The 12,269-nt window shown below is 39.2% G+C and overlaps 1 protein-coding gene across 3 annotated transcripts in view; it reads right to left on the bottom strand.

The window, feature by feature from the left end:
• DNAH8 (dynein axonemal heavy chain 8) overlaps positions 1–12,269 on the bottom strand; it is a 332,681-nt gene that overhangs the window by 225,522 nt on the left and 94,890 nt on the right. For all 3 annotated transcript variants that reach the window (XM_010389720.2, XM_030929346.1, XM_010389721.2), the window contains 3 exons: positions 11,644–11,750; positions 4,892–4,967; positions 3,356–3,545 (listed from right to left, as the gene is read on the bottom strand). In XM_010389720.2, coding sequence (XP_010388022.2) covers positions 3,356–3,545; positions 4,892–4,967; positions 11,644–11,750 — 373 coding nt within the window. The remainder of the gene's footprint in view (positions 1–3,355; positions 3,546–4,891; positions 4,968–11,643; positions 11,751–12,269) is intronic.

Genomic DNA, 12,269 nt, shown 5'->3' with positions numbered 1-12,269 from the left:
GTGTCATGACAATCAGGGCATCTGGCAGCACTGTGTTTGTGAGCCGAGTAATAAATGTCCAGCAAGAATATGGCCAGGATAGTGAGCTAATCTCTATTTCCTTATATCACAATTACCTGCCTCCAGTTCTCAGTAGTTGGTCAAGGCAGAATGCTTCTGAGGAATAAATAAGTTTCCTCAGCTGACCCAGAGCAATGAGTGTAAAGCAGCAACTTCATCAGCACATGGTGAGAACAAGAAAGTCCAGACAAAAATACAGACCAGGTTTACCCAGGCATTCTGTCTTCAAGTTAAAGGACAGTGTATATAACGGCATCCAGCATTTGGTGAGAGTAGTCAAAACTCATCTGTTTCCCAAGTCACACTGGTTGCCCTCTACGCTTAGAACATAACTATCACTGCACAATCACCCTTCAACATTCACCTTGAAATTCCCTTCACCTGTCTGCTGCATTTTATTCCTGTTTCCAATATCCTATACCTTTTTTTTTTTTTTTTTTTGCTTTTGCTTTCTCATTTTGGAAGACTACAACCTTCAGTAACTTTGCGGAAAAGGGTGTGTTGAGGGTACATTTTAAAAGCCATTGCATGTCTGAAAATGTCTATTTATATTGTACTTGGTTGATAATTTTGCAGAGAATAGAATTCTCATTTGCAAGATTGTTGATAAGTCCAAGGAGATTTTTGCATCTAGCAATTTTTAGTTTTACATTTAGCCTGCTACAGTAATAGAAAAATATATAAAAGGACTAAGGAGAGAATAAAGAATAACGGCAAACATTGGACTGAAAGTAAAAAAAAATAGATATTAATCTTCTTATATGGATTAATTCCCAGCCCTCTCGTTAGGTTTGTGATTTTGGAAAAATTATTTTACCTCTCTGAAGAAAGAACTGGGTTTGATTCATAATCTCAGAAGACACAATCCCAAACACCATAATCTCAAATATTGAAATCCCAAAAGCTCAAAATCCCTAAAATCTAAATCCTGAAAGTATAAAATCCATGTCTAAAATTCTGAAAATCAAATCCCCCTTTAAAAATGTAAATAGATACATTTAAAAGAATTGTTTATTAAAAGAATTGTTTATTATTTTTTCCAGAATTATATTTTTGGGATTTTGATCTTTTGGGATTTCAACATTTGAGATTATGGCTCTGGATTGTGTCTTTCAGGATTACGATCAGCCCCTGAAAGAACTAATATTTATCTTGCCAGGCATTTTATATAAATTCATAGATCCATCCACATGCTTTTTCCCTAGCTCTTCTTGCCTCTGATTTCCAAAGTTGCTCTTTCTAGGTCCTGAATGATCAGTCCAGCCATTCGTCTGCCCAAGAGTCCACATATATCTTTGCTTCAGACCACTCTCCTTTAAAAAGTTATACTGCTTGAAGCGCTGCCCAGTGGAGGGAATTCCCCTTTTCACTGCCCTTTAGGGCCACTCCTGAGTGGGCTGTAGTGCAATAAAAGTCCATTTTCAGCTGACAACAACATATTAAGCCAATTCCGATAGACCAGTCCTGAGATTTTTCATCCTTTATTAGCTGGTTATAGGGAATACCCCATGAGACCATAGATGTAAGCTGAGAAAGCAATGTTAGTGCAACACAGAAAGGTGCCATAGGGGTCTGAGCCACCTGGTCATGTAGCTTACCTGGTATCTTGGAGGTGTTTTTGGTTTTGGTTTTTTGGAGACAGAGTCTTCCTCTGTCGCCCTGGCTGGAGTGCAATGGTGCAGTCTTAGCTCACTGCAACTTCCGCCTCCCAGTTCAAGTGATTCTCCTGCCTCAGCCTCCCCAGTAGCTAGGATTACAGGTGCCCACCACTATGCCTGGATAATTCTTTTGCATTTTTATTAGAGACATGGTGTTGCCATGTTGGCCAGGATGATATCAAACTCCTGACCTCAGATGACCCGCCTGCCTCGGCCTCCCAAAGTGTTGGGATTACAGGCGTGAGCTACCACACTAGGCCTTACCTAGTATCTTGTTGTTTTCAATTTGCCTTTCCCTGAACCAGAGTGGAAGCTACATAGTTTTGAGACCAGTTTCTCAATCCCATTAGAAAGTTAAAGAGACCAGTTGAAGAGACCAGTTTTTCAACCCCATCAGAAAATGGACAAAGGACATGAATAGACACTTGGCAAAAGAAGACACTCATGCAGCCAACAAACATATAAAAAAAAGCTCAACATCAGTGATCATTAGAGAAATGCAAATCAAAACCACAATGAGATACCATCTCACGCCAGACAGAATGGCAATTATTAAAAAGTCAAGAAACAACAGATGCTGATGAGGCTAGGAGAAATAGGAATGCTTTTACACTGTTGGTGGAAATGTAAATTAGTTTGACCATTGTAGAAGACCGTGTAGCAATTTCTCAAAGACCTAGAACCAGAAATACCATTTGACCCAGCAATTCCATTACTGGGTATATACTCAAAGGAATATAAATCATTCTATTATAAGAATACATGCATGCCTATGTTCACTGCAGCACTGTTCACAATAGCAAAGACATGGAGTCAACCCAAATGCCCATCAATGGTAAACTGCATAAAGAAAATGTGGTACATATACACCATGGAATATTATGCAGCCATGAAAAAAGAATGAAACCATGCCCTTTGCAAGGACATGGATGGAGCTGGAAGCCATTATCCTTGGCAAACTAATGCAGGAACAGAAAACCAAACACCACATGTCCTCATTTGTAAATGGGAACTGAACAATGTGAACACACTGACATAGGGAGGGGAACAACACATACTGGGGCCTGTTGGTGGGTGATGGGGGGTGATGGGAGGGAGAGCATCAGGAAAAATAGCTAATGCATGCTTGCTTAACACCTAGGTGATGTGTTGATAGGTGCAGCAAACCACCATGGCACATGTTTACCTATGTAACTAACCTACACATCCTGCACACGTACCCTGGAACTAAAATAAAATAAAATAAAAAATAAACCAGTTTCTTTCTATGCAGGAAGTGTCAAAAAAAAAAAAGGTTCATGAAATTTTGGGTCACTATCATATCACATTCATAATTACTTAAGCGGCGAATTTATGTTTACGTTAAGTTTATCCAACCTACTATCATGCAGAAAGTAAAATTAGTGCTAAGGCTTATTTTAATTTTTAACTTAAGATATCATAGTAGACAAGAGATTTAAAAATCCTTTTCACCCACCACCCAAAGCCAGGAAAAAATGCCTGCATGTTACGTTTAAGATGAAACATACTATTTTTTAAATGTGAAATGTATCAAACATATAAAATAATTTAAAAATCTATATGCTATCAAATCTAAGAAGGATCAGTAAGATCATTGACTAATTTTACATTCTTACTTTCTTCCTTCTTCAGCAGTTTTCCTGTGTTTTGATGGGTCAGGTCAGTAGTGGTGGGGCTGGGAATGACCGATTTCATGGGACGGATTTGCTGTTGCCCCCAGTGAGCCACTCCTCTGCTGACCTCCAGGGTTAACTGGATCATACGGTTAATGGCTTGTTGAATGTCATCCAAACTAGGAATCATCACCTGCGGAAAGAAGAAACAAATGTGTAATACTGCTGGCACATACAGTCCATCCCTCGATTTTCACCACCTCCACTCCCCACTGAGTGGGGCAAGCCTCGGCTGGCCCAGTGGAAGGCTGCTTTGAGGGGGAGAATGACAGAGGAAGATGGTGTGGGGCGGGGGGGGGTCATGCAGATTTTCTCTATCCTGAAGTTTTCCCGCTATCGATTCCTGCAAGCCTCATTACACCACCAACTAACGCAGAAGTAACTTTTTAGTAACAGAAATGACATTTCGATTTTGTTAAAAAGGCCAAACTAGTACTTGTCATCCTTTTCCCGATGGGGGTGGCAGAATGCAGTGGGAAATTACAGACTACGTGTTAGAAATCCATGAAACAAAGTAACTGAAGAAGCTACACAACCAAGAGTCTGACCTCAGTTCTTTGAAATGTGCCAAATAAGCTAGGATGCTATCCTTCAGGAGGTCAGACCACGTAAAGGTGGTTTTAGGTGAGTCACGTTTCTGCCTGGCCTTATCCTTTGACCCATCGCAGAAGGCAGCTCAGCCATCCCATGTGGCTTGGAGTTCCAGATGCCCATCAGCAGCTGGGGTAGTTGTAGAGATAAGTGCCACGGGAAGACACAGATGATTCAGATGCTCAGGGCACAGGCTCTTTTTATCTTTCTCTTCTGCCATCCTTACCTTAGTGGGATGCCTCACAGACATGTGTTTGGGGTAGAGAGCTGGACAACTGTGATGATTTTATTTAGATAATTTAATGTCTGAAGTAAGGAAAAACAAGGCAATTGGTAGGGTGCTTGCTAATTGATGGCAGAACAGATGGCTAACTCAACTCTTTCACAAGGCTTTCAATACACCATGAGCTAATACAGAAGTAACTTTTTTTTTTTTTTGACAGAGTCTTGCCCTGTCACCCAGGCTGGAGTGCAGTGGCATGATCTCGGCTCACTGCAACCTCCACCTCCCAGGTTCAAGCAATTTTCCTGCCTCAGCCTCCCGAGTAGCTGGAATTACAGGCACCTACCACCACGCCTGGCTAATTTTTGTATTTTTAGTAGAGACGGGGTTTCATCATGTTGGCCAGGACGGTCTCGAACTCCTGACCTTAGGGGATCCGCCCACCTTGGCCTCCCAAAGTGCTGGGATTACAGATGTGAGCCATTGTGCCCGTCCCAGAAGTGACTTTTTCATAACAGATATAAATGACATTTCCAATTTGTTAAATAGTGAGGGAAAGTGAAAAAATACATAGGACCAGAACGTCACCCTAAATGAAAGCTCAGTTCTAGTACTATACTTCTTAAGTAACTTACCAAAATATCAGTGTATTTAATAATACTTACCACATTAGGAATTGCAAGATGTACTTCACTTTTTATAAAGGAAATAATATCTTCTGATCGCTTTCGCCCATAATGGCTGCAATGAGATGGACATTTAGCTGATTAATCTTAACCTAAAATTTCATTAACAGTTTATTATGCTACAAAATTCAGTCCTAATAATAAAAACCATTTTTAAAAGGCCACATTACACAAAGAGAATATTACTTATAACAGAGCCCTAATTGCAGAGAACTAAGAAAATACAATGACCCGATAGTCTTAGAAGCAAACTAGTAATCTCATATACATTTTCTACTATTTTAATGCTGTTTTTTCTCAGTAATAACCTTTAACAATGTTTACTAAAGGCATTCTTTGTTCCTAGCCCTGCAACAGATACAGGACGAGATCACCAGCATATACCTTTATATGCTTCTTTGTCTATATTTTTACAAGATTAAACAGGACGTGTCTGGTCCATGCTTTCCAAAAACCACTTTGTTAAACAATATCTCTCATGCACAGACAGCAGCACAGACGCCTGAGTCCAGTTATGAAGGACACCCGCAGAGCTGCAAATTACTCTGGCTAGCACAGCTCCCTCTGTCTCAACCTCCACCCCATTCTAGACAAAATTGTAATAAATGCAAACTGTCCATTGTCTTTTTCTCTGGGAGTGCAAGAAATACTGTCATTACTGAAAACTTACATCTCCATTTCTAAGTACAAGCAGATGGGGGTGGGAGGAGATCACAAGAAACATAGAGGCCACAGTTCCAAAGTGAAGACCCAACTTTTAGCACTCAGGGCCAAGGGTTCCCAGATAAACCTATGATTGGAAAGGACTGAACAAAAAGCAAGCAAGCAAACAAAACCCCTCAATTCACAGTCTCCCAGTGGAATTCAAGATGTTGCAATAAAATTCGTGTGGGCATTGATTCAAAGTGTGTAATTTGAGAATAAGAAAGAGTTTTCATAAAGTATAAAGGAACAGCTGAATAATAGAGGCAGTGAACCCCGCACTAGATCATTTGGTACCTTATACAGCAAATTAGAGAATCAGCCTTCCTTCTTGGCCAGGCGCGGTGGCTCAAGCCTGTAATCCCAGCACTTTGGGAGGCCGAGACGGGTGGATCACGAGGTCAGGAGATCAAGACCATCCTGGCTAACACCGTGAAACCCCGTCTCTACTAAAAAATACAAAAAAAAAAAAAAAAAAAAAAAAAACTAGCCGGGTGAGGTGGCAGGCGCCTGTAGTCCCAGCTACTCGGGAGGCTAAGGCAGGAGAATGGCGTAAACCTGGGAGGCGGAGCTTGCAGTGAGCTGAGATCCGGCCACTGCACTCCAGCCTGGATGATAGAGCAAGACTCCGTCTCAAAAAAAAAAAAAAAAAAAAAGAGAATCAGCTGAAGGTATTCCCCAAAATTTCAGATGCAAAATGCAAAGAGAGAGAAAATACTTAGAGAAAAGGTAAGAATAGGTAACATTTCTTGAATGCTTAATGTATGCCAGGCACTTTCCATAAATTACCAGTTTATGTTCACATTAATTCTGTGAGGCAGACCTTATGATTATTATTATTTTCATATTGTAGATAAGGAAACCAAGGTAGGGAGAGGTTAAGTAAATTCCAGAGGGTCACTCCGCTCAGAGATGCTTACTACCTAGACGCAGCACGTGAATACTGTGTAGATATGGGAAATGAAAGCAAAGCACTCCTTTAACCTTAAGAATAGGCTTGTTTTTTCATTTTGAAGAGATTCTCTACGTGCCTGACAGGATTAATGAGGGAAAAAAATCCACCTGCATCTAAACATGCAATTCATGAATTTCAAGAATAAAAGAGAAATCCTGTAAGGATCAAAACAAATACAAGTTGTTACTTGGAAGGGAAAAGCAGATTAGCAGCAGAACTCTCCTCTACAAATTGAAACCAAAGAAGCCAGTGGAGCAGCCTCTCTAGAGTATGAGAGAAAGGGATTCTGATCCCAGAAGACCAAGCTAGCATTTGTTTGTGGGGATAAGAGAAAGACATTTTAGACAAGTAAGGATTTTTTATTACTATCCTCATGTATGCCTCCTCAAAAATTGCTGAATTGCCGCAGAACTTGTAAATCAATGTGGCCTAGTGAGTGCATCTTTCAAAAAAGCTTCTTTTTGCCAAACCCATCACAATCATGGATGGGAGATAAAGGACACAAGAATGCTCAAATACAAGGTAAGCATCTCCAGGAAGTAGAAATGGAGAGAAACACAAGGACAGCCTAGCGACGTTTCTGGGCTGGAAAGAGGCAGTGACCGTTAGGAGGTTGGCTCTGGTGAAATATAGAGGATGGACAGGACTCAATGAGGGACAGGGCCTCGGCCAGCCTCACTACTTAAGGCCAAAAACTAAGATGATGCTCTCCCACCTATCTTGCAGATGCTGCTGCAAGACAAGGTCTGTCAACCTACTGCCCGCAGCTTCGGCTTTTCCAGCGGATGCAGACCTGGGGCAAAAGAAGCACATCCACAGATTCCTTGATAAGTAACTAAGTCAGGCCTCCTGTGTGCTCCCTGGCCGAACCTGCCATACCCCCAATATCTCTCCAGGGGCCAGTAACTGTGAAGAAATAAAACCTGGTTCTATACTCAGGGTTCCGAGTGTCATTTGGAGGCAAAAGTGAAACTCGCAGACAGAGAGGGAGGGAAGGAGAAAGAAACACAAAAACAAAGCTCTCGCTCAAAGACAGCCTGCACATTAAAAGCCAAGTATGCGTGAATATGTCTAAGGATAAGAAAGAGAGCTAACCAAATCCAAAATTGAAACAGAAACTCACTCCAGATAAAAATTAATGCCCAGATAACAAGCTCTAAAGTAAGGAAAAATGTTCAGCGATATATGAAGACTCTTCCAAAAAAATTTTTTTAAAAACTGCTAAACTAAAAAGACAGAAATAATACCATATCTAGAGAATAGGGAAAAAGTATTTTTCCTATTGAAATATTTAAGATGTCACAGATGACAAAATCTTTAGGATACAGAGATACTTGCCCATAATGCAGCTCAGAAAGACAAAAAGATGACATAGATGACAGAGTCATTAGGAGACAAGGAGAAGAGAAAGAGAAGCCCCAACATACAAAATGTCCACACATCCAGTGTGCCCAGGACAGTTCCAGATTCACTGTGTCCTGGGACCTCATCTGGACAGTGTCCCTTCACTCACAAAAGTTCCATAGTTGGAACAATAAATTATGTGGTCATGCTATTCAACATTTAATTAATAGGAGTTCCAGAAGAAGACAATGAAAGAATATCCTGGAAGCAATAACTAAAGGGGAAATTGCTGAGGTTTTTTCCAGCATTAAGGAAAGCTATAAACCCTCAAATAGAAAGTGTGCTCTGAGAACAAAGCAGGATCAGACAAAGGCAAATCCACATGGGGTAAGAAAACTGCAGAAACATTAAGGATTAAAAGAGAATATTCAGTTAGACTCATGCAGACTTCTCATCAGCAACAACATAACTCAGAAAAAGTGAAGAAATACTTTCCAAGTGCTAAAAGACAAAGAAAAATTTTATATCCAGCCAAAATGTTATGAAAGTATGAGGGCAAAACATTTTCAGACTTACAAAGAAGGGTAAGAGAGTCTGCTTCTCACAGATCCTCACTGAAGAACCAATGGGATACAAAAAAGTACGTGAGAACCTGGAGATTTTAATAAAGTATGCCAGTAAATAAATTATTTTAATATATTATTTTTGAGTGTTCACACAAAGGTAAAACTAAAACATCAAACAGCAATAAAATGTGTACAGTTCAGTGAGTAAAGCTTGTCAAGCCCTTGTAGTCAGAAATAAGACTAGAAAACTGCAAAACTAAGGACAGTACGTTGTTGTTGTTGTTGTTGTTGTTTGTTTGTTTGTTTTGAGATGGAGTCTCACTCTGTCGCCCAGGCTGGCGCAGTCTTAACTCACTGTAACCTCCACCTCCCAGGTTCAAGCGATTCTCCTGCCTCAGCCTCCCTAGTAGCTGGGACTACAGGCGTGCACCACCAGGCCTGGCTAATTTTTGTATTTTTAGTAGAGACGGGGTTTCACCATGTTGGTCAGGCTGGTCTCGAACTCCTGACCTCAAGTGATTCGCCTGCCTCAGACTCCCAAAGTGCTGGGATTACAGGCGTCAGCCAGTGAAGCTGGCCAGTAGTTTTTTTAGTTGGAGCAAAATATGTGCATTCTAAAGTTAAGGGTAATCACTTAAAGAACTGAAGTACAGAAAAGAGAATAAATGGTGAAAATTATCCACCCCAAAGACAACAATAGTAATAAAATGAATCAAAGAAAAAGAATAGTGAGAAGAAAACACAAAATAAAATGTCATAAATTAAGTGCAACTATATCAAAAATCACAATAAATGCAAACGAATTAAACTCACTAAGACAGAGATAATGAGATTGAAGGAAAATTATCAGGTATACAATGTTTTTAAGAGGTAAAACTAAAAAGTACAGAGAAAGGCTTAAGTAAAGAGATCGAAACAGTTACACAGAAAAAGTTTGTAAAGTAAATTAATGACAAACTAAAGAGAATTGTGAGGAATCAGGATTAATATAAATAAAGGGATTTGCCAAATAAAAATAAAAGGAACAGTGCTCTTAAGCAGGTTTAACTACTATTACCTTGTATGCACCTAACAACACAGCCATAAAATACATAAAACAAGAACTGACCAAAACAAAAGGAAAATTTAATAAATCCACAATCACACTGGGAGAACTGAACAGTACAATTAAATTAAAAATCAGCAATGAATAGGCGAGGAATAAATCTAACAAAAATGTGTAGGACTTTTACACAGAGAGATATTAAAGAAGACATATCAATGCACAGGTAATACATAATTCTGAGTAGAAGACTCAATATTTGTAAGGATGCTAATTCTCTCCAAATTGATCAATAGATTCAGTGCAACTTAAATAACTCCCCCCTCGGACCTCACAACTAAGCTGATTTTTTAACAAATTTTGCTTGGTCAACTAATTAACCACATGGAAAAAATTATACTTATTTGTTACCTCACACTAAGCACAATAATCAATACCATGTAAATTAAAACCCTAAATATAAAGGTCAAAAATACAAAAGTTTTGGAAGACATTATGAAGTAGGAAAGAGGTGGTTTCTTTAAAAAGACCACAAATCACTAAAACTGATCAATTTGAATATTTTTAGAACTCGGCAATGGAAAATGAAAATTAATAAAGAAAATGAAAAGATAAGGCAAAACTGACAAAAGACATTTGTTATATTATCATCAACAATGTAATATACTAAGAATACTTATGAATTAATCCAATTCAATAGAAAAACAGACCAAAAAAGGAACACAATTATTTATTTTTAATTACACTTTAAGTTCTGGGGTACCTGTGCAGAACGTGCAGTATACACATAAGTATACACATGCTATGGTGGTTTGCTGCACCTATCAACCCGCCATATACATTAGGTATTTCTTCTAATGCTATCCCTCCCCTAGCCCCACACTCCCCGAGAGGCCCTGGTGTGTGATGTTCCCCTCCCTGTGTCCATGTATTCTCACTGTTCAGCTCCCACTTATGAGTGAGAACATGGGGTGTTTGGTTTTCTGTTCTTACGTTAGTTTGCTGAGAGTGATGGTTTCCAGCTTCATCCATGTGCCTGCAAAGGACATGAACGCATCCTTCTTTATGGCTGCATAGTATTTCATGGTATATATGTGCCACATTTTCTTTATCCAGTCTATCATTGATGGGCATTTGGATTGGTTCTAAGCCTTTGCTATTGTGAACATTGCTGCAGTAAACATACGTGTGTGTATGTCTTTATCAGAGAATGATTTGTAATTATTTGGGTATATACCCAGTAATGGGACTGCTGGGTCAAATGGCATTTCTGGTTCTAGATCCTTGAGGAATCACCACCCTGTCTTCCACCGTGGTTGAACTAGGAACACAAATTTTAAGGAAGAGAAACAACAAATGGCCCATAAACACAAGAAAGTATATTTAATCTCATCAGTAACCAGGAAAATGTAAACTAAAATCCTGATGAGATGCCATTTCACACCCTGTATGTTGGCAAGAATTTTTTAATTGAATAATACTGTCTGCAGGGATGAGGGGCCATGGGCACTCTCACTAGGTGCTGCCTGGTAAAATGAGGTATCCACATACCCTAGGACCCACCAAACCCACTCTTAGCAGGTGCAGCAGGAGACGGTTACAAGATGCTCACAGAGGCTTTATTCACGATAGCCACAAACTGAAGCAACCCAAATCACCATCACCAGTAGAATGGATAAACAGACTATGTATACTCCAACTACACAGAAGCATAAAAAACTATACCCCATGGATGAATCTCAAAAACAGTATACCAAGGGCAGTTCAAATACAGGCAAAATTAAATGATATGTGGACTGGCGATACAAAAACATAGTAAACTGTGAAGAAAACCAAGACAATGATAAACACTAAGTTCAGGATAGTAGTTACTTTTGGGTGAGAAGGGAGAGGACCCATGAGAGGACTGGTAGTCTTTTTTATCTCAGGCAGGGTGTGGGGAACATGGGTGTTCCTTTGACTACAGTTCTTGCAGTATTACACAAATACTTTCATACAGTCTTTTAATGAATGCTATATTTTAAATGTTATAGTTTTTTAAATTAATAAATTTATTAGAGGTGCTATTCACATTACAATATAAGTATGATTACCAGATATAATTAGCATATTTTCAACTTACCTTGCAACAAATATTCTTCTTTTCATTGTGTCCAGAGATAACCGTGTAGCTTTTTGAAGACTGTCTAGTAATTGATGAGAGAAAAATGCAAAGACCTCTTTACACTCCTGTAATAAGAAATCAATTAAATTTGGTATCTCTCCTCCAAAAAAACCTCAAGCATCCCCAAAACAATGATACAATATTAGATGTGGCATGTGAAAGGCAAAAATAATAAACTGTACAATTTCAATGACAGTATAGAAATAAATTCAATCCTAAATTATTTGTCTGGTTATTTTAGACAAACAAGAATACATGAAAAATGTGTTTGCATAAACACCCTAGCAAACCAAAGGAACTTATTCAAAAACCAAAATTCACAAACAGTATGTTCAGAGCAATCCTGGCTGGCTCAATACTCAATTTTCACCTGACAAAACTGAAGCACTTTAAATGTGGTACATTTCTCAATGATTAAGGTCGTGGGCACAAGAAGATAACTAGTCTCCATCCTCAAGAAGCTCAGCTTGGTGGATAAATGTATTTTAAAATGTGCAATACTCAAATATATGAGATGAAAATTCCACCCTCTGGGACCGTGGTTTGACCCTCTCTCCACACCCTTCCTTCCCTTGGGAGAAATA

This window comes from Rhinopithecus roxellana, chromosome 4, assembly GCF_007565055.1.
Source record: "Rhinopithecus roxellana isolate Shanxi Qingling chromosome 4, ASM756505v1, whole genome shotgun sequence".
Lineage (NCBI taxonomy): Eukaryota > Metazoa > Chordata > Mammalia > Primates > Cercopithecidae > Rhinopithecus > Rhinopithecus roxellana.
Note: the sequence above shows the minus strand (reverse complement) of the source record. Positions and strands in the feature narration are given on the sequence as shown.